The sequence below is a fragment of the Callospermophilus lateralis genome, chromosome 6 (assembly GCF_048772815.1).
Source record: "Callospermophilus lateralis isolate mCalLat2 chromosome 6, mCalLat2.hap1, whole genome shotgun sequence".
NCBI lineage: Eukaryota > Metazoa > Chordata > Mammalia > Rodentia > Sciuridae > Callospermophilus > Callospermophilus lateralis.
In genome coordinates, this window is record NC_135310.1 from 146,933,113 (window position 1) to 146,951,316 (window position 18,204).

At 39.0% G+C, this 18,204-nt stretch overlaps 1 protein-coding gene across 1 annotated transcript in view; it reads right to left on the reverse strand.

Annotated features, from left to right (window-relative positions):
* The window catches only part of LOC143402207 (uncharacterized), a 290,523-nt gene that overhangs the window by 201,062 nt on the left and 71,257 nt on the right, over nt 1–18,204 (reverse strand). Inside the window, exons 8-10 of the mRNA XM_076859608.1 lie at nt 17,333–17,412; nt 13,244–13,364; nt 11,069–11,302 (exon numbers count right to left, since the gene is read on the reverse strand). Of these exons, the coding sequence (XP_076715723.1) occupies nt 11,069–11,302; nt 13,244–13,364; nt 17,333–17,412 (435 nt within the window). The remainder of the gene's footprint in view (nt 1–11,068; nt 11,303–13,243; nt 13,365–17,332; nt 17,413–18,204) is intronic.

Consider the following 18,204-nt stretch of genomic DNA (forward strand, 5'->3'; position numbering starts at 1 on the left):
AGAAAAGGAAGGTCAAGGGCATGAAGGGAATGAAGTGGCAGAATAGGAATGAATACATGATGTTGACTGCATAGATATTTAAAATTCTTGATTTTCTTAATAAAGAGTTCATACATTTCTGTCATAACAGAATGGTCAATACAGCTCTATTTTCATTTGGAAATACCAAAAATCATTTGAAGGAATTCTTGCTTAACAAAATTTAAGGTCACAGTTGACATGAGATGAAACAGCTACATTTAGGGAGATCCTGGGGTATCCCCCAAGGACTCCAGAAATTCTCAGAAGGGTTCCAGAGGGCTTCCATGCACACGAGAATGCTGAGTTTGCTCATGGTTCAGGGAGATAAATATATGGATTCCTTTCTTACAAAATGTTTATTCAAAATATTAATTTTTTAAAAAGGAGGGAGAGATCAAATGAACATGAAGCAGTAAAATCATAAAATACTGGTATTTTTAACTAATTGCCCACTTATCAGTCATATTAAAATAATATCTCTGAATTGATTTTGTTTCTTCTTCACCAGATATATTTCATTTTAGAAATCACCGATACCAAGATGTGACTCTTAAAATTAATTCATTTTCTTTGTTTATTCAGGAAATAATATACATTTTTAGAAACCTGAACTTATATTAAACTTGTTGCACCCCCATCAATAGTTTTGCATTCTATTTTCTTTTTATTTTAGAAGCAGTTATTAAGTTATTTATAAGCAGTATATGCCCTGAAAAACAAAATAAGGTATGACCCCTGTCCTCAAATACCTGAAGCCTTGTTGGAGTGAATTAACATGTAGAAAGAATAGCACAAGAGAGTAAGTTTTGAGTCTGGAAGGTAAATAGGAGTTAATTCTGAGGGCTAATGCGCAGTAGTCCATCAGAACTTGGAGGATACAGGAAATTGAGCATGGAATTTGAACCTACCATTGAGCACATAGTAGGAGCTGAGCTCTATCTAACATGGGTAAAGACTATGGAAGAAGGCTGAGACTAATGATCAGAAGTTTGGTTTATCCTAAAAGTTATGGAAAGGCAACAAATGGCTTTAAGAGATAATGGATACAGTGATGTCTTGGAAAGACATTCAGTCCATGATGACCCTAGGATATTGGTGATGCTACTGTGTTAACAGAATGTCTCTCTGGGAGTTAGCAAAAAACAGAGTACCCAGAGTTATAGGGAATGGACTTTGTTTTAGTCAGCTTTTTCACTGCTGTGACGAAAGGATCCGACTAGTACAACTGTGGAAGAGGGAAAGTTTATTTGAGGCTCATGGTTTCAGGGGTCCTAGTCCACAGCTGTCTCCATTCCTCAGGGCTCCAGGTGAGGCTGAACATCATGGCAGGAGAGGATGGCAGAGGGAAGCAGCTTTCATGGTGATCAGGAACCAGAGAGAGAGGTCTGCACTTGCCAGATACAAATATGTATATATACCCCAAAGCCACTCCCCCAGTGCCCACCTCCTCCAGCCACACCCCACCACTTCAGTTACCACTTGGTTCATCCCTATCAGGGGATTAATTCACTGATGGGGTTAAGACTCTTACAACCCAATCATTTCTCCTCTGAATCTTCTTGCACTGTCTCACATGTGAGCTTTTGGGGGACACGTCATATCCAAACTATAACAGGCTTCATTCCAAACATCACCCTAATAAGCTCCATAATTTTGAATAATTTGCAGTACTTTTCCCAAACTCAGTTTCTTGCATGTAAGACCTATATCCATTTCAAACCCACCTGTTTCTTTTGAGGTTTAATGTGATAAAAAATCAGCAGAAGCTGCAAAATATCTGTCAGGAGCTGCTTCTTAAGGACTTCAATATAAAAAATATTGTTCACAGTTACTCATTTATCATTTTAAACAATGTAATCATGGATACATTGTAAAAGAAAAGAATTAAATATTTAAGTTAACAAAACTTCCTTTAAGGGATATATTTGGGGTGTGTTTGCTTTTTAGAGCTGCTTTCGCTTCGGTTAAAAATGGTGTTACTCCTTGAGCTCATCATGTGTACTAAAACATTTACTCCTAATCACGCCCTGTTGGTGGTAACATGACGGGATCAATGAGACAGGGCTTCCTGTGATGACTTTTATAGTTGAGATGGCAGTCCATGGGGAGACTGTGCCACTGCCCCAAGTCACATCACTAAAGCAGGTTTAGGAACCAGGATTCAAGCTGGGTTGTAGAGCACACCCTCCCCTCACCCCACCACATCTGGCCTCCAGCCCTTATTCTTTATATTTAAATATATAAGCGGAAACTTTCCATGACAGCATTTCCAAAAGATTTTCTTAGCAATTGAAACGTATTTTATTTCCCTGTTCAGAATAATCAAAAAGGAGACCTTCTGAAGGCGAGAGATGAACAGACACCCGTTCTCTGTGATTCTGTCCCCTGAGAGCCCAGGTCTCACATGCTGCTCTTGATCCCTTTCCTGGAACTTCTTTGTGATAGAGTTCACTCTGAAATAGTGCCTGTTTGATAGCATCTGCTTATTTCTTAGGGAATCCTCAAGATGGCCATAATTGAGTGTAAGCAAAATCCTTCTTTGCCTTCGAACTCGTTCACACACTGACACGTGATCCAAAAAACAGATGTAGTTATCAAATAAAATGGGGTTAAGTACTGTCAAATTCAAGTGAAATCCACCCCCTGCTTTTGGCTGACACAGACATGCAATCTAGGACCTGGTTTCATTTTCTCTGTGATGTGGGGTAGATGTGAAAAATGAAATATGTAACCCTAAATTGAAGGAAACCATGGTCTTAATGGAATCATTAGAGAAATTGTTCCAGAATGCTACATCCTTCCAGAAATAATAACCCTGTAATGTCAGCAAATTCAGAGTCAGCATGGGTTACCTGCTCCACACAGAGGGGTCTGGTCATGTTCATTAGATCTGCCTGAGGCTTAGCCAAACTTGAGTACATGACCTTTAAGAATTTTTTAAAATTCATCAATCAATGTTCTTTGCCTGAATTTTGCTGGTTTTGCTTCTTTAACCTATTATTTGTATCCTTTTTTTAAGTTGACCAACCTCCTTACCCAATGAAAATGAGAACCACAAGCATAACAGCTCTGGCTAATAATTAATACAAGTTTCTTTCAGCTTAGATACCATTGCCAGAGTTCAATACTTTAAAATGTTCAGTATTTTAAAATGTCTCCCCAAGAGGATGATAATGTGAGATAATCAGTGATAAGGAAATTGCAGCCACAAGTCTTAATTCATTTCTGACATTATATTTTTTAAAACTTTTTCTTTCAATATTCTATATATCCCTAAAATTTCTGTATTTATTTATCCCCCTTAGTATATTTTTTAAAAAGCACAACTGAAGAGTAAAATCTTTCAGCAAACACCCAAAGGATCTGTGCAATTCCCCTACAATATTTTCCTAATTTAATGTTTTCTGCAACTTTTCATCCTGCTAATTATAAATAAGAAGGACTTTACATATACACAAATGGTTTGTGGTACTTGTTTCCAAACTGGGGTTTGGATACACCTTGTGAAAAAGAAAGATGTCTTATTTGCAACCTTTGGCTTTAAATCTGAGTTTTCATTGAGTTAATTAGTTGATGAAATAGCCATTTAATTATATAAATTATCTGATCATTTATTCTTTCTTTTGCTATTCAAATACTTTAAATTGCCTACTATTTTATTAAAATTAAATAGAAAAGGCATATTGTTTGATTTTTTTCTAGAATAATAAAACATTTCAAAAAAAAAAAAGAATACAAAGATGTCATTAGTTCCTAAATTCTTTCTTTTTTTTTTTTAAAGACAGAAGGAAAGAAGGAAGATACTCTTTTTTTTTTTTAAAGAGAGAGAGAGAGAGAGAGAGGATTTTTTAACATTTATTTTTTAGTTTTTTGGCAGGCACAACATCTTTGTTTGTACATGGTGCTGAGGATCGAACCCGGGCCGCACGCATGCCAGGCGAGCGCGCTACCACTTGAGCCACATCCCCAGCCCCTGAATTCTTTCTTATTCTTGAAAGATTTCCTATGTTAGCTGTTTGTTTTTATTTTTGTTTTTGTTTTGGGGAGATACTGGGGATGGGACCCAGGGGTGCTTTACCATTGAGTTACATTCCCAGCCCTATTTTTTTTTTATTTTGAGCCTTGGTCTCACTAAGTTGCCTTGAACTTTCCATCCTCCTTCTTCAGCCACCAGAGCAACTGGGATTACAGGCATGTGCCACTCTTAGCAATTCAATTATTATGCATTGAGTTATGGCCCTCAGAAGAAGATATCTTGAAACTCTAACCTGTAGTACCTCACCACGTGACCTTATACAAAAATAGAATCTTTTTGGATTTAACCAAAATAAAATGAAATTAGAGTGGGATATAACCCAACATGACAAGTGTCCTTATAAAAAAGGGAAATTTGAACACAGGGACATGCAAGCATATAGGAAAGATAACATGAAGACACACAGGGAAAATGTCACATGGACATGAGATTGGAATGGGACATCTACAAGCCAAGGGGGTTCCTGGGCTACCAGAATCCACGAGGCAGCCACAGAGCCCTAGCACCTCCAGAGGGGTCCAGCGCTGCCTCCCCCTTGGTTTGACTTCTGGCCTCTGGAACTGTGAGCCAACGCAGTCTATGGTTTTAAGCCACTGGGTTTGCAATACAATCTGCTGGCGGCCCCAGAAACCCCTACAGCACTTTTCCACAAAAATGTTTCTGTTCGTTTGCAACAGCCCTACACCAATGCTTGGGTAGTAGCTCAGGTGAGTGTTCGCTCTGTCTCAATATATTTAAAATATATTGTTCAATCGTTTTGAGTCCTTCATTGCTGTCTGAGGTTTCACTATAATGTGGACTTGACTTGGTCCTGCTCAAGAGTTCCTGTTCCCTTAATCTGAGTCTTCACATCTTCCAAGGAAACTGGGGAGTTAATTGTGGGTTTTCTTACTGAAATAAGACAAAAGAGGCTGACACCCGAGGAATTAGCAGGAAGCAAGTTTATTGACTGCAGGATTCAGAGAGGCTATTGCTTAGCCTAAAACATTCTCTGGATGGAGAGTTTAGAATTTTTTGAACTTTATACCCAGCCGGAGGAAGGCTTTGGAGGTTTACATTTTTGCAGGTGTCTAACGTAAAAGTACTTTTTTTTTTCTTTCTTTGAGTTCTCAGAAAGTGCTTCTTTTCTTTCTTTATTTTTTTCTGTTCTCATTTCACACATTTTACCACAAAAGCAGGAGTAAAATAAAGTCCGCAGTTAGACTAAGCTTTTGCAAGACAGAGCAACAGAAAATAGGAAGTTTTACCACATTGAACTTTTTGCAGAAATGTTTGCTGATATTTGTTGATACTCTGTTAACAAGATCAATTATGGTGAAGTTCTCTAGAGAGGCTTAATTAAGATTCATTGGTGGAGGAGGGGGTACCACTACATTATAACATCTTCCCCTCATTATTTCCTTCTGGAAATTGCATAATATCTGTGTTAGAAACTTCTCTTACATATGTTTTCAGATCACTTCATTTTTTCCATTTCTTTATCTTTCACTATTGCCCTCTAGGAAATAGCTTCTGATTTAGCTTCCAGATCATTAGTTCTCCATCCAGAGGGTCTAATCTTACGTATTATAGATTGTTTGAATATTTAACTTCAACTACATTTTTTCCATTACAGGTATTCTATTAAAGATTATCAAGAGAAATACAATTCTAAAAGAATTTAGAGAAAACCATGACTCTTGATTTTATTTATCTAATGGAGATTTGTATCTCTGTATAATGGGCAGATACTTTTCTACCCTATCCCTTTTGGACACATTTTGATTATCCTAAATTTATGTAAGAAATTCTCTTTCAACGTTGCATATCTAATCAGCCCAGGGGCTCCTCTCTTGACTGGTCATTAAGATCGAGTCCTTTAGATTGGCAAGATTGGTAATCCTGATTTCTCCCCCTCTCGGGCATAGCCCCAGGTTTCCACAGCTCTCTCTAGTTTTCAATTTCCTCTTAATTTCTGGTACCCAATGAGATCCTTTTCATTTTTTGAGTGTTTAGCCATCTGAAAGTCTTTTTCTCATATCTTATCAGGAATTTACAGGTGTTTACAGAACAAAATCTGAGAGGGAAATATTGCTTTTAATCCCTGATTCTGCCAGAATGGTAGACTACACTAACCTATACATTTAACTTCATCAAAAAACAAAATACAAAGTTTGATCATTTGCTTATTTCTTCCCAAAGATTTAAATCTATTGGTTATTCATGAATACTGTCAGAAGGCAGTGTTTTTCTATTTGAAATGTTTCCAAGATGGAGGTCAGAAGACAATAGGTTCCAAACATCTCTACCAAGGAGTTCTTTAGAATCTTTCAAAGTGTATTTAAAAAAAATAAACTCAATAATTTCCCCTTAATTTCTGGTACCCAATGAGATTTAAAAAAAAAAAAATCTTTCAAGCACCACACTCAAAGTGAAAGAGCCCTAAGATGAGAGTCCATAAATGAATTTGATTTAATCTGATTCTTATGGTCGGTAACTGAAGTAAAGGAGCTGATATTGCATCACATGACACGGAGGGGGTGGTGGTGTTGAGGCTTGCCAGTTAACTCATGACCTCTAATCTCCTCTGTCTCTCAATACAGGAAGATCCATGCTAAGATGTGGGATCACCGAGGACAAGAACCAAGCAGTAGTATCCAGAAGTAGCACTGTGGAGGCCAGAAGGGGTTCACCTTAGAGCTTGCCCATAGAGCTGTTGCGTCCCTCCGAAGCCTTCTCAAAAACCTGTCAGTTTTCACTTAACCTTCAAGTGTTTGCCTCCTGGCCCAGGCTTATGCCAAAGATAAGCCCCCCCCTGATGATGTCAATGAACCTCATCATCCCCAGGTCCATTAGCAAAGTAACCTCCTCAGACTTAACGCTTCCCTGTAATTAGGACTTGCCTGTTCATTTGGGTAACGCCTCCTCGGTTCTCCAACTGTGCACAGAAGTAGATCCTCATCTCTCTCCAGTTACCATTCGGACAATGCCTTGCACTCTCCAATGACCTTAGGGAAGACCATGTCTCGCACCCATGAGGTGAGAATAGGGACGGACCTGTCTTTGACTTGTATTTTAAATGCAGTGAAGTAAGTATCATAAATGTCCCTATATTAATTATATACACAATGCACATTTTTGTTTTTCCTGAGTGTACTTTTACTGTTACAAAATTACACTGCTTGAAAACTTGCTGTTTGAACTGTCAGTCTCCCACAAACTGCCAGCAGAGTGACTGGCAGGCACAATTGTATGGTTAGTGAAAACACTTGATGTTGTTGGGTAGAGCCCAGTGGAATGAACAGGAGTTTGAGCAACAACATTTTTATTCTGAAAGCAAAAAGCCTCAGATGACTTCTCTTTCCTGTCAAACTCTGGATGTTTTGGTGCTTTTCTTGTTTTTATTTTTGTCTTGAATTTTGTGCTTTTCTTATGTACATTGAATGTGAAATAGCATGCTGTATTTCTTTGGGGATCCAGGATTTTGCTAGGTGATATCAAGGGATGGATGTTTCAGTGACCTTTGGGCAGGCTGCTAAAGAGTAAATTTTCCTTAACTGTGGCAGGAAGTGATTATTTTTTGTTTGTTTGTTTTTGACAAACATGAAGAAAATTGGGCGTTGTTATTTCAACTGTTTCAAGACACTTTTTGTTCTATTTGGCAGGAAAGAGAAATTAATTTCTTGTTGAAGCAATTGCCAGCTTTGGTTCATCTCTACATACTGTTTTTAACACTGTAAACATTTTTGCAACCTCAGTCTCCTAGGAACTCTGCACCTCCCCTTGAAGATGTCCTTGATGGAGCTCTTTATTCTCCAGTCTCTCCTGGGATTCTATTTAATAGCAAGCCATGTGTATTAGTCAGCTTTCTATCGCCATAACAAAATGCCAGAGGTAATTAACTTATAAAGAACAAATGTTTATTTTGGCTCATGGTTTGAAGGTTCCACTCCAATTTGGGGAGTATCCTTTGCTTTGGGCCTTGATGAAGCAGCACACCATGGTGGAAATGCCCAGCACTGCACAACCATTCACTTCATGAATCAGGAAGCAAAAAGAGAGAAGTTGACCAGGTCCCACAATCCCCTTCAAGGTCATATCCCCAGTGACTTAAGGATCTCCCACTAGGCTCCCCTGAACAAGGTTTGACCACCTTTCAATAACACCACTCTGGGGTTCAAGTCTTTAATGCATGGATATCCAGACCACAACACTCTACTCCAATCATTCAACAGCGCACAGAGTATCCTCAACAAAGCAAAGATACCAATACATGTGGCTCCTTGCCGCAGCCCGGCTGGCTGGGCAAAATAACCGGGGTGGGGTGATGAGCAACTTGTGTAGACTGATACAGCAGGCCTTACAGACTCTAACAGCTCCTGCTCTCCAAGTTCACATTTTAATAGGAGTCCTAGGGTGATGAGCACCAAAACAAATAGCAACTTATATGGCTTTTCAGGATAAAACAATTATTTAGAAAATGCTCTTAAAAGCAAGCTTATTTATTTATTTATAGTTGTAGATGGACACAATACCTTTATCATTTTATCATTTTTATGTGGTGCTCAGGATTGGACTCAGGGCCTCACATGTGCTAGGCAAGTCCTCTACCACTGAGCCACAACCCCAGCCCACAAGTTTGTTGAATGACAATTTTTGTAGGCTAAGTCTAAGCTTTAAAATTTGGGGTGCTTAATTGAAACATACCAAAAAGAATGTAATTTTCTATTAGATGCTGATGGGATCCTTTTTAAAAGTGATTAACTAAGATCTCAGCTACCATCACATTCCTGAAATTTCTTCAGCACATGGTGAGAACCAAGACCTCAGCTTTGGGATAAACGACCCAGATGCCTGTTTGCACCTGTCCTCAAATTCTGCTTCTAGCAGTCGGTGGCTTCCCCAGGGAACCGTCGTCTCCATAACCAACCTAGACTAACACCCCGCACATATACCCCATGCTTCTTAACAAGGCCTTTGGGATCACTTATTGAAGGGAAAAAAAAAAATTTGTTAACCTACATTGTTCTCAACCAAAGGTTAATTTGAATGCTATCTGAAATATAAGCATTTATCGTATTAATTAAAAGAATAGTCCAGTGGGTAAAACTTTATGGGCTTCACTATCAAAGAGACAGCATAATTATAACAATAATAATAAAAGAAGATTTTGAATTCTCACTATATATTTCCACAAGTGTTGGCCTAGGCATTTCTCAGAGGCCTGTGGTAGGAGGCACCGTTCTACCCATTTTAAAAATGAGCCAACTGAGGATTTTCTGGTTCTTTGTTAAAAACTCTTCCTGGAAATGAATTCTTCTAAAGTCCCTGCTTCAGAGAGGCTTCTGGCGTCCCCTCCACCATCACTGTCAGATCCCCAAGCCATGACTGAGGCTGGTAATGGATACGGCTTAGGGCTAAGCCCTGATACTGGCTAAAAACCCACTAAGTACACATCTCCCAACAATTGGCTATCTTTAGCATTTATTTGTTTTGTTGGATTTTTTTTTTTCTTTTGACCTCTATCAACTTCTAAATGACAGAGTGATCATTTGGGACTTTGTATTTATTTTATTGACACTGTCTATTTTTTTTTTCCATTTTCACAAATCACTATAGAGTTCTTGCTTAGTAAGAAAAACAAAAGATGGGGGGGGAGAGTCAGAGTCCTCAAAGGTCTTGGATATCTAAAAAGTTAAGGTGGTGAAAAGTTAAGATTGAAAATCTGTTTTCTTCTGAGATACTGGAGGTAAATAATGGTACCATATGTTTATTATTTATAGACCTACCTTACAAGATTGCTCATTTTTTACAGCTACATTTTACCATTTATATTTTAGTTGGTCATTCCACAGACAGAAAAAAATACAATACACTATCAGAAGAATATATTCATATGAGAAACATATAACACCCTTAATTAAATTCCATATGATAAAATTAATTTTAAAATAAAAAGACCTAATAGAAAATGGAAAAAGAAAGCAAACTCCTAGTTTGGAGAAAAATTATTTTCTTCTTGCATATCATCCTGGGATACCTATATTGATTCTTTATTTTATTTTTAGTAATTCAGGTTAATAGTATAAAAGGAAATTTTATATTTGTGTCTGTGCCCAGTATCCAATGCACTGGCATGAGATGAGAATTCTGGGACTTGTCTAGTCCTCTTTCTTTCTTGTCTCTTATGGTGGAGGTCCCTGTCCATCCCAGATTCCCAAATAGGGTTGAGCCTTCCTTCTGACCCCTGCTCTAGTCCCTGCATCCAGGATCACTCTATAGTCTCACCACCACTTCCTCTGTGAGCACCATCTTCTCTGGAACCCCTCTTCCTGGTCAATGCATGTGCCTACATCCATCATTTATTTTCTTTCTTTCTTCTTTCTTTTTTGGTGGGGGTGAGTACCAGGCATTGAACTCAGGGGCACTGAACGACTGAGCTATACCTTCAGCCCTATTTTTTATTCTATTTAGAGACAAGGTCTCACTGAGTTGCTTCCTCACTTTTGCTGAGGCTGGCTTTGAACTTGAGATCCTCCTGCCTCAGCCTCTTGAGCCTCTAGGATTATAGTCATGCACCTGGCTCTCTCATTTATTTTCTATACAGTCCCTCCAATGTCTCTCCTACCCAAAGCCTGGCTGTCACCTATAATCCGTAGCCCTAGCTGCCTTCACATAGGCACATATATCATTCACACCATGTACACATCAGTGAGCTCTCAGTTTGCAAATCCTGAAAAGGGGAAGAACTAGACTTTTTAAAATTCATGGACATATGTTCTTGATCAATAAGAAAGGCATTTCCATTGGATCTAAGATGTCTAAGATGATCCATAAACATGCTTTGCCTATTGTGGGTGCTTATTGGACATTAGCTGAATGAACGCACGCGTGCAGGAAAGAATGTTTACTCTTTATTACACAAAGTTCATGATCTAAAGCTACATAGACACTGATGAAACATGCATAGATAGAAAGAATAGGAGGTTAACTAAAAAGAAGGGGCCATGTGTGCACAGAGGGTCAGCTTACCACGTGAAGGCTCTCGTGGAAATACAGACTCACATCATAGAAGTTTCCATTATGCCTAACTGCGTGTGTTCTGGTCTTCAGCTCCTCTGTTGGACACCACTGCAAGGCACAGCCCCCGGGTCGGCCAAGCAGGGACACTTTGAGGAGGTAAGAGCCTTTTGGAGCCTTGTCCTTGAGACCCCTGATGCATTTGATCTGTATTTGAAGAGGCTGAGGTGCCTGAGTCCGCTGCACCTACATAAAAGGTGGAGTTCTTGAATTACACAGGAACTGGGTAAAACCACACAATTAGCAACAATGGGCTTCTCAGGGGGGAAAAAAGTAGACAATTATTTTTACTCAACCTGTAATTGTCAGGTATTAGCAACGATAACAGACGAGGATGCATGATGTATAATTAAGAGGTCAAAAGGCAAAATTGCTGAAGGTGGGAGGGAAAGTTTAGCCAGTTTTTAAGCATGGTATGTTAATGATCTGTGACATCAGAAACCATTCATCTATTATAATAAGATAGAATTAACAGGAAACCAACACTTCTAAAAACCACACAGCATGCTTTCCTGATATTGAGGATGGGCGAACCTGGGCAGCAAGCTTCAAACTGGGAATCCGAAAGGTGACACCCTTGGCCTGCAGCATTAATCACAGATCATAATGCCACAGGATAAGGAAAGTGCAGACTAACACCTCACCTGTTGGAGTACTCTGTAATTTCAACACCAGGTCAACGTGCCCCTAGGCTGCAAAGAACAGTCCAGAAAGAAAAGGAGAAATGGCACATGGATATGCTTTACCCTAAAAGTCAGCACAGATTGCATGTGTCTGAGGCACACGATTTAATATTTTACAGCACATTTGGATTTCCATTGTTCACCCACAGCTGCGAGTAGACCACTTTCATTTTTAATCCATGTCCCCAACTGTATACAAACTAATGATTTTTAATAAACTCTTGTTTCAGATTAAATAAATATCAAACTGGGATTATTAATCACTCAAATGTCATTAAGTCATGCTTTTATACTCACAAGTCCCAAATCATTTTTGGAATAATTTGACCTCAAAGAATTCTCTGGGTTTTTTTGTGCTTTAATAAAAATTTTAAAAATTAAAAAAAAAAATAACATTAGGTTTGGAAGCAAATTACTCTCTTGGCCATTCCAGTTAGTAGCATCACCAGTTAATCTGTAGTAAACAGTAAGTGTTTTTTAATCCTGTCTAGACTATTTGCTGAGATAAAAATATATTTCCATATAGAGACGATGCTGCTGGAATTGAATCACAATTAAACAAACGGTGAAAGTTGTTCAACTTCTTTTGTTGTGTTTTTTTTTTCCTACAAGTCGTACTTAAAAACTAATCGGAATAACAATTATTTTTGATTTAATTAGAAAGCCTTAATTAACAACAAGGACTTAACCTTCATATTTGGGTTTCCAAAAATATTTTAAAAATTAACACCATGTGAATAAATAAGACAATCTTTTTAAACCTCAAGGCAGGATTACCGATGCAAGCAGACGGAGTTATTAAACACATTCTAAATTAAACGCCTCTATGAATTTTATACTGAAATACATTGTGATAGTTTTGCATGCCAAATGTGACATTTTGTGTTTTAGATTCATCTTCTGTAGTCATTTTGGAAATGTCATACAAACAAAGATTTTTGTCATTTACCAATGGAATTACTATGCATGGCCGCTTAGCCATCTCTTTGCCGGCTCTAGTGGTTGTTTCAAGTCAGCAAGCCATAAAAAATCTTTATCTCTCTGAAACACAGCAATTTGGAAGATAATCGAATGGTGACTAGGGGGCAGAAATGCCAGTCTGAGGAATTATACCACAATCTCTCTTGCATTTACAACGTTCCTCAAAGCGTGTGTCAGAGGAGTAGAGAGGGAGACGGAAGATTCCTCAAATCTCAAGGCTTGTCTCATTTGCATAGAGCTAGCCCTGCCTCCTGGACAGCAGGGACTCAGGCTGGTCTTGAGGACTTTTAGTCATTCTAGTTTAGCATGGGATTCTCATCAGATATACTTATTAAGACCTGTTAAAACTGTTTTCCCTCAAGAGTCCTACAGGAGGAAGGGAGAAAAGGCAAGTGGATCAATACCATTGATCTCATCATTTAACATTTTGCATCAGGAAAAAAGTCAGTCCCAGGAGCCTCACCTGCCAGCAAGATCCTGCTGCTCCCTGGGAATCATTAGTTACCTCTGTGAGGGAGCCAAGCTTGGCCACGTTGTCCCTTTTACCAATGGGTAAGTCTGCAGTGAATGGTGGAGCTCTGGGGCTGTGATGGGAGGGAGGGAAGAAGACAGAGAAATTGACTGTAGGGCACAAAGAGAAGGCTGGCCTTTGGAACCACAGCACAACCAGGTGTCTTCCTTAGACACGTTGGTAGGTTATCTAGGACTTAGATAAACACCACGTTACAGGAACTGCAGTTGATTAAAGTCAGGGAAGAAGTAGCTTTTGAAGTATGGCCCCATAAAATATAAGACTCACTATTTTAGCCACCAATCTCCCAACAGTTAAAATGCCACTTGTTTCAGAAATTATCAGGAGATCAAATGCAATCATGCCTCCTCTGTGTCTGAGAGGGAGTGATTCCCAAAGACCTCATGAATATCAAAATCCACAGAGGCTCAAGTGCCTTATATAAAGTGGCATAGTATTTACATAACTCCTCCCCAACATCCTTCTTTAAAGAATCTCCTGTTACTTATGATGCCTAATACAATATAAATAACATAAACAAATGTAGATAATTATTTTACTATATTTCTTAAGGGAAAATGACAAAAGTCCCTACATGTCCAGTATGCATGCTACCATCACAGCCTAACCACATTTTCAGTCCACAATTGGTTGAATCTATGGGAACGAAATCAGTAAATACAGAGGGTCAACGGTGTTTGATAAGGGTTTTTTTGCCCCTTTCTTTTCTACCCCTTCCTCTCATCTTAAGTTATTAGAGAACTTGGAGGAAAAAAAATCCATTTAAATAGATGACTCACTGATATGACATAAACTTTTCTAACACGATGACCAGAGATCAGGATCCATTTCCACCCTCAGCAACACCCCCCCCACCCACCATCTTTTCACCCTATTAACATTTACCCACTTTACTGCAGGTTCTTCTTTATGGTTGGCTGTATTTTTTTTTAATTTATTTATGTAGCTCCTTAAATCCTGACAGCATTTGCCTACTTCCCCAAACTCATTTGAATTAAGGCTCTTGTATCTCATGTCTCCTAACTCAAGCTCAGTTCCATCACCAGGACCATCTGTGACAATGCCTGTACCCCCACCGGAGGAATAGCCTTTTGGGGTCTCACTGCTGATTTAGTTCCCTATGATACAAATGATTTCCCTTAATTTGATTAGAGCTACATTGACACAAGGGTTCATTAGGACACCCATTTGCTGGCAATTCAATTTCAAATTAAATACACTTTGTTGTAAATTTTATTACTTTTAAACTACTGTATCTATTGTCTTTAATGGCCCTATTATACAGTTATGAAGGTAAACAGATTCCATTGGTAAACATCCAACCTTTTATTTTCACCACAGTGAGATGATTTCCTCAGTTTCTTTCTTTGTTCCCCTGGCAAGTATTAGAAGGCATTCAGAAATAGACTAAAAACTTAATGTCAATAATTGGATACTACATTCCCAAGCATAATCTGAAAGGAAAATTAAAAAAAAAAAAAAAAAGAAAACACAGATCCTAGTTACAATCCTACTTTTTTGTAATTGAAGATTTTCTGAAATTAACTTCCCAGTAGAATGAGTTGGACATAACTTAGAATTCTATGTTTATATGTGAATATACAACCAGTGTAACTGCACATCATGTACAGCCCCCAAAATGGGAAGTTATACTCTATGTAAGTACGATATGTCAAAATACATTATAATGTCGTTTATAACTAAAAAAGAACAAATACAAAATCAAAAAACACAAAAAAATAAATCACCTTCTTTAAAAAGGGACATAATGAACCTTAAAAGGTCAAATACACCTTTAACATGATACCAGGTATCTAGAGACAATCTAGCAATGTGAGTTCCCATAAAGCAGTCATATTCTAAGTCAGGAACCAAGAACAGGCTTCCGGTCACATTCTCAGTAGGTCCTAAGGCAGATTATTCCCCTTGTTTTCCCTCTTACCGAGCACTTATTAATTTTATGATCATGTAAGTAAGGTTGTCTGTCAGCATCCACTGGGGATTAGTTCCTAGACTATCAAAATCTATAGATTTTGGCTATCAAAATCTATAGATCCTCAAGTTTCTCATATAAAATGGTGCAGTATTTGCATATAACTTTCTCACATCCCCTCATATACTTCAATCATCTCTACATGATGGATAATACGTAACATAAATTTTATGGGAATGTTGTTATATAGTATTGTTTAGAGCGTAATGACAAGATTTAAAGTCTGTACATGTTCAGTACAGATAGTTTCCAACTATTTTCTATCTGAGGTTGGTTGAATCCATGACTGTGGAAACTGAATTCAGAGGGCTGTCTGTCTATGCACAGATGTTTGTACATTATAAAATTTTCCATTAGTCTGCAGTCCAGATATAACCACCGATAAAAATATTGATTTCTTCTGTTCTTCATGCCCAGTTAGCTAGTCATATTTTTTAATACAAAGTGAGACAGATACTGTAAATATTGTTTTGTAACCTATATTTTCTACTTTGTATATTATAGGCATTCTTTTCTTCTACAACATAATTTTTAGGCATTGCCTAGTGTTTAATTCTAAGGGTCTACCATAATTCATTTAAATGATCCCTTACTGTTGGATATTTAGGTTAGTTCCTATTTCCAATATTTTAAGTTAGTCTGTAATTAGCTCTATCACATAGAAAAGCTTGTAGACCTCCCTGGCCATTTTCTTAGTAACGTCCTATCATTACCAATGTTGGGCATGGGAAGTATACTGTTCTACCCGTCACTGATCTTCACATCATGTATTGAAATGATGTACAATCCTGTCTTCATGGCCCAGACTCTCAGACATTAAGTAGTCCTCACAGAGAGACAGGTCTCACTCACACTGGTTGATTTCTTATTTGCACTTCTAGTAAGAGTAAAAGTTAAAGAAAATGGCAAAGGATAAGCAGCAAAGATGTGTAGCAGGGGTTTTCAACCTCAGCACTAGTGACATTTTGAACCAGATACTTCTTTGTCGTGGGGGGGCTGCCCTGGGCATCACAGGATGTTTAGCAGGATCCCTGGCCTCTGCCCACTAGATACCACTAGCTCCCCCACCCACTCCTATTCCTGACAATCAAACATGCCATTAGACATTGCCAAATGTCCCCTGGGGGCAAAACTGATCCCTCCCAAAAGCCACTGATGTGCAGTATTGAGTCACATCTCTTGAGCATTTGGCATGTTCAAGGCTACTCTCAAGTATTTCTGTCTCACTCAACCGTCACAATAATCCAGGCATTATGGTTCCTGCTTTACGGAGCTGACCCCGAGGAGTGTTGACCCTCTTGGGCAAGGTCACAAGGTAGAGGAGGTAAAGCCTAAGATTCAAGGTGAGACCATCCAACCTGAGAACTGCCCCGGGAACCACACCCGCTACCACCACTTGAGGGAGAAGTGCCTGCAATAACCCAAACCTGCAAGTTTCTACCCTGGTCCAAGGCCTTAGGTCCTTTCCAAGAGATACAGAAAACATGGATCAGCTATGAAGGGAAAGTGAGGAACGAGAGATGGGTAAGCAAGAAATGAAAGCCGGAGGCCAGGCAGAGATCCACAGGAGAGTTTATTTGTCAGAGCTGACAAGCAAAGGCCATCTCTCTATAGAAGAGAGGGGCAACACAGGCTTGAGTTCTGGGACTTTTATGGGGGAGGTTCAGAAATCAGAGCTGGGCAGGTCCTAATGCTGGTGGGGTTGGTAGGAGGGAGTGGTGAGCCTTTCTCAGACAGGCCCTTGGGAGGGAAAGTGAAACTCTTTCCTTAAAATGGTGGCTGTCACTTAAGATGCCCGAACAGATGCTAAGCAAGGACCTTAGAAGTTACACCACCATGGCTTGAATCCAGAACCATCATATGGACAAAGGGGCACAGATAGATCACAAGATGAAATGGGGTCACTGTTCCCCAAAACCTTAGGGTGATTCACACTGGGGCACGGAGTGCACCTTTAATCCATAGCCGCCAACACACACACACACAGACAAAATAAAACACATTAAGTCTAATATGAAGAAACCTACTTCCGAAATGTTTTATCAGTCTTTAAACATGACACAGGAATGTGTTGGTTGAGTCCTTCCCCATCAAGTTTCTTCCATTCCTGCATGAAAAAAAAAAAAAAAACAGAAAAGGAATAAAATTGATGTTTAGTTGAAACATCTACACCCAAGTTCACTTTTCAAAGGATGTAGTTCCCAGAGACAAAGAACCCTGGAATTCGACCTTTAGTAGCCACCTTCCTATGGTACCATCTTCCTCACTTGCTTAGTGACTTTCTCCAGGGAAGTAGAGGGAGATCAAAACAATATAACAAGGAGGAAAAATGCTAAGTGGACACCATCCCAGATTCTGTGTCCCTTTCGATTCCTCTCTGTCCCCACCGCTCACCTCCCATACATGCCTTGCACACACACATGCTCACATGCCACGTAACAGTATGGTTTCAGACATGTAAATGGACGTATGGCTGGACATGTAGCATGCTAGGGTTGCGAACAGTGATTTTAACCATATAATTTATCATCCATATCAGGACATTTAAGGAATAAAAGGGAAAATTTAATTATGTGAGAACAGTAAGCAAAATCTAGGGCTATCGTGTGTAAACTGTAATGTACAGAAACCCTGTTTATAATCTATTTCTAATACTAATAATAGTATTCCTTCTGAAAAACCAGCCTCTACCTCACAGCAAAGCCTGTCCAAGGAAGGGACATGACCTTTGTCCTTGGAAAGACCCACAGAGCACTCCTAGGCACATACCCACCCTGCTAAGTTGTTTATCTACAAATAACAAGAGAGATCTGCTGCACCTGGTGTCCCTGACTCAGTCAGGCTAGGTGGAGACCCATAGCAACCCCCTAGCAGCCACTAATCAGCATGAGACAAGGAA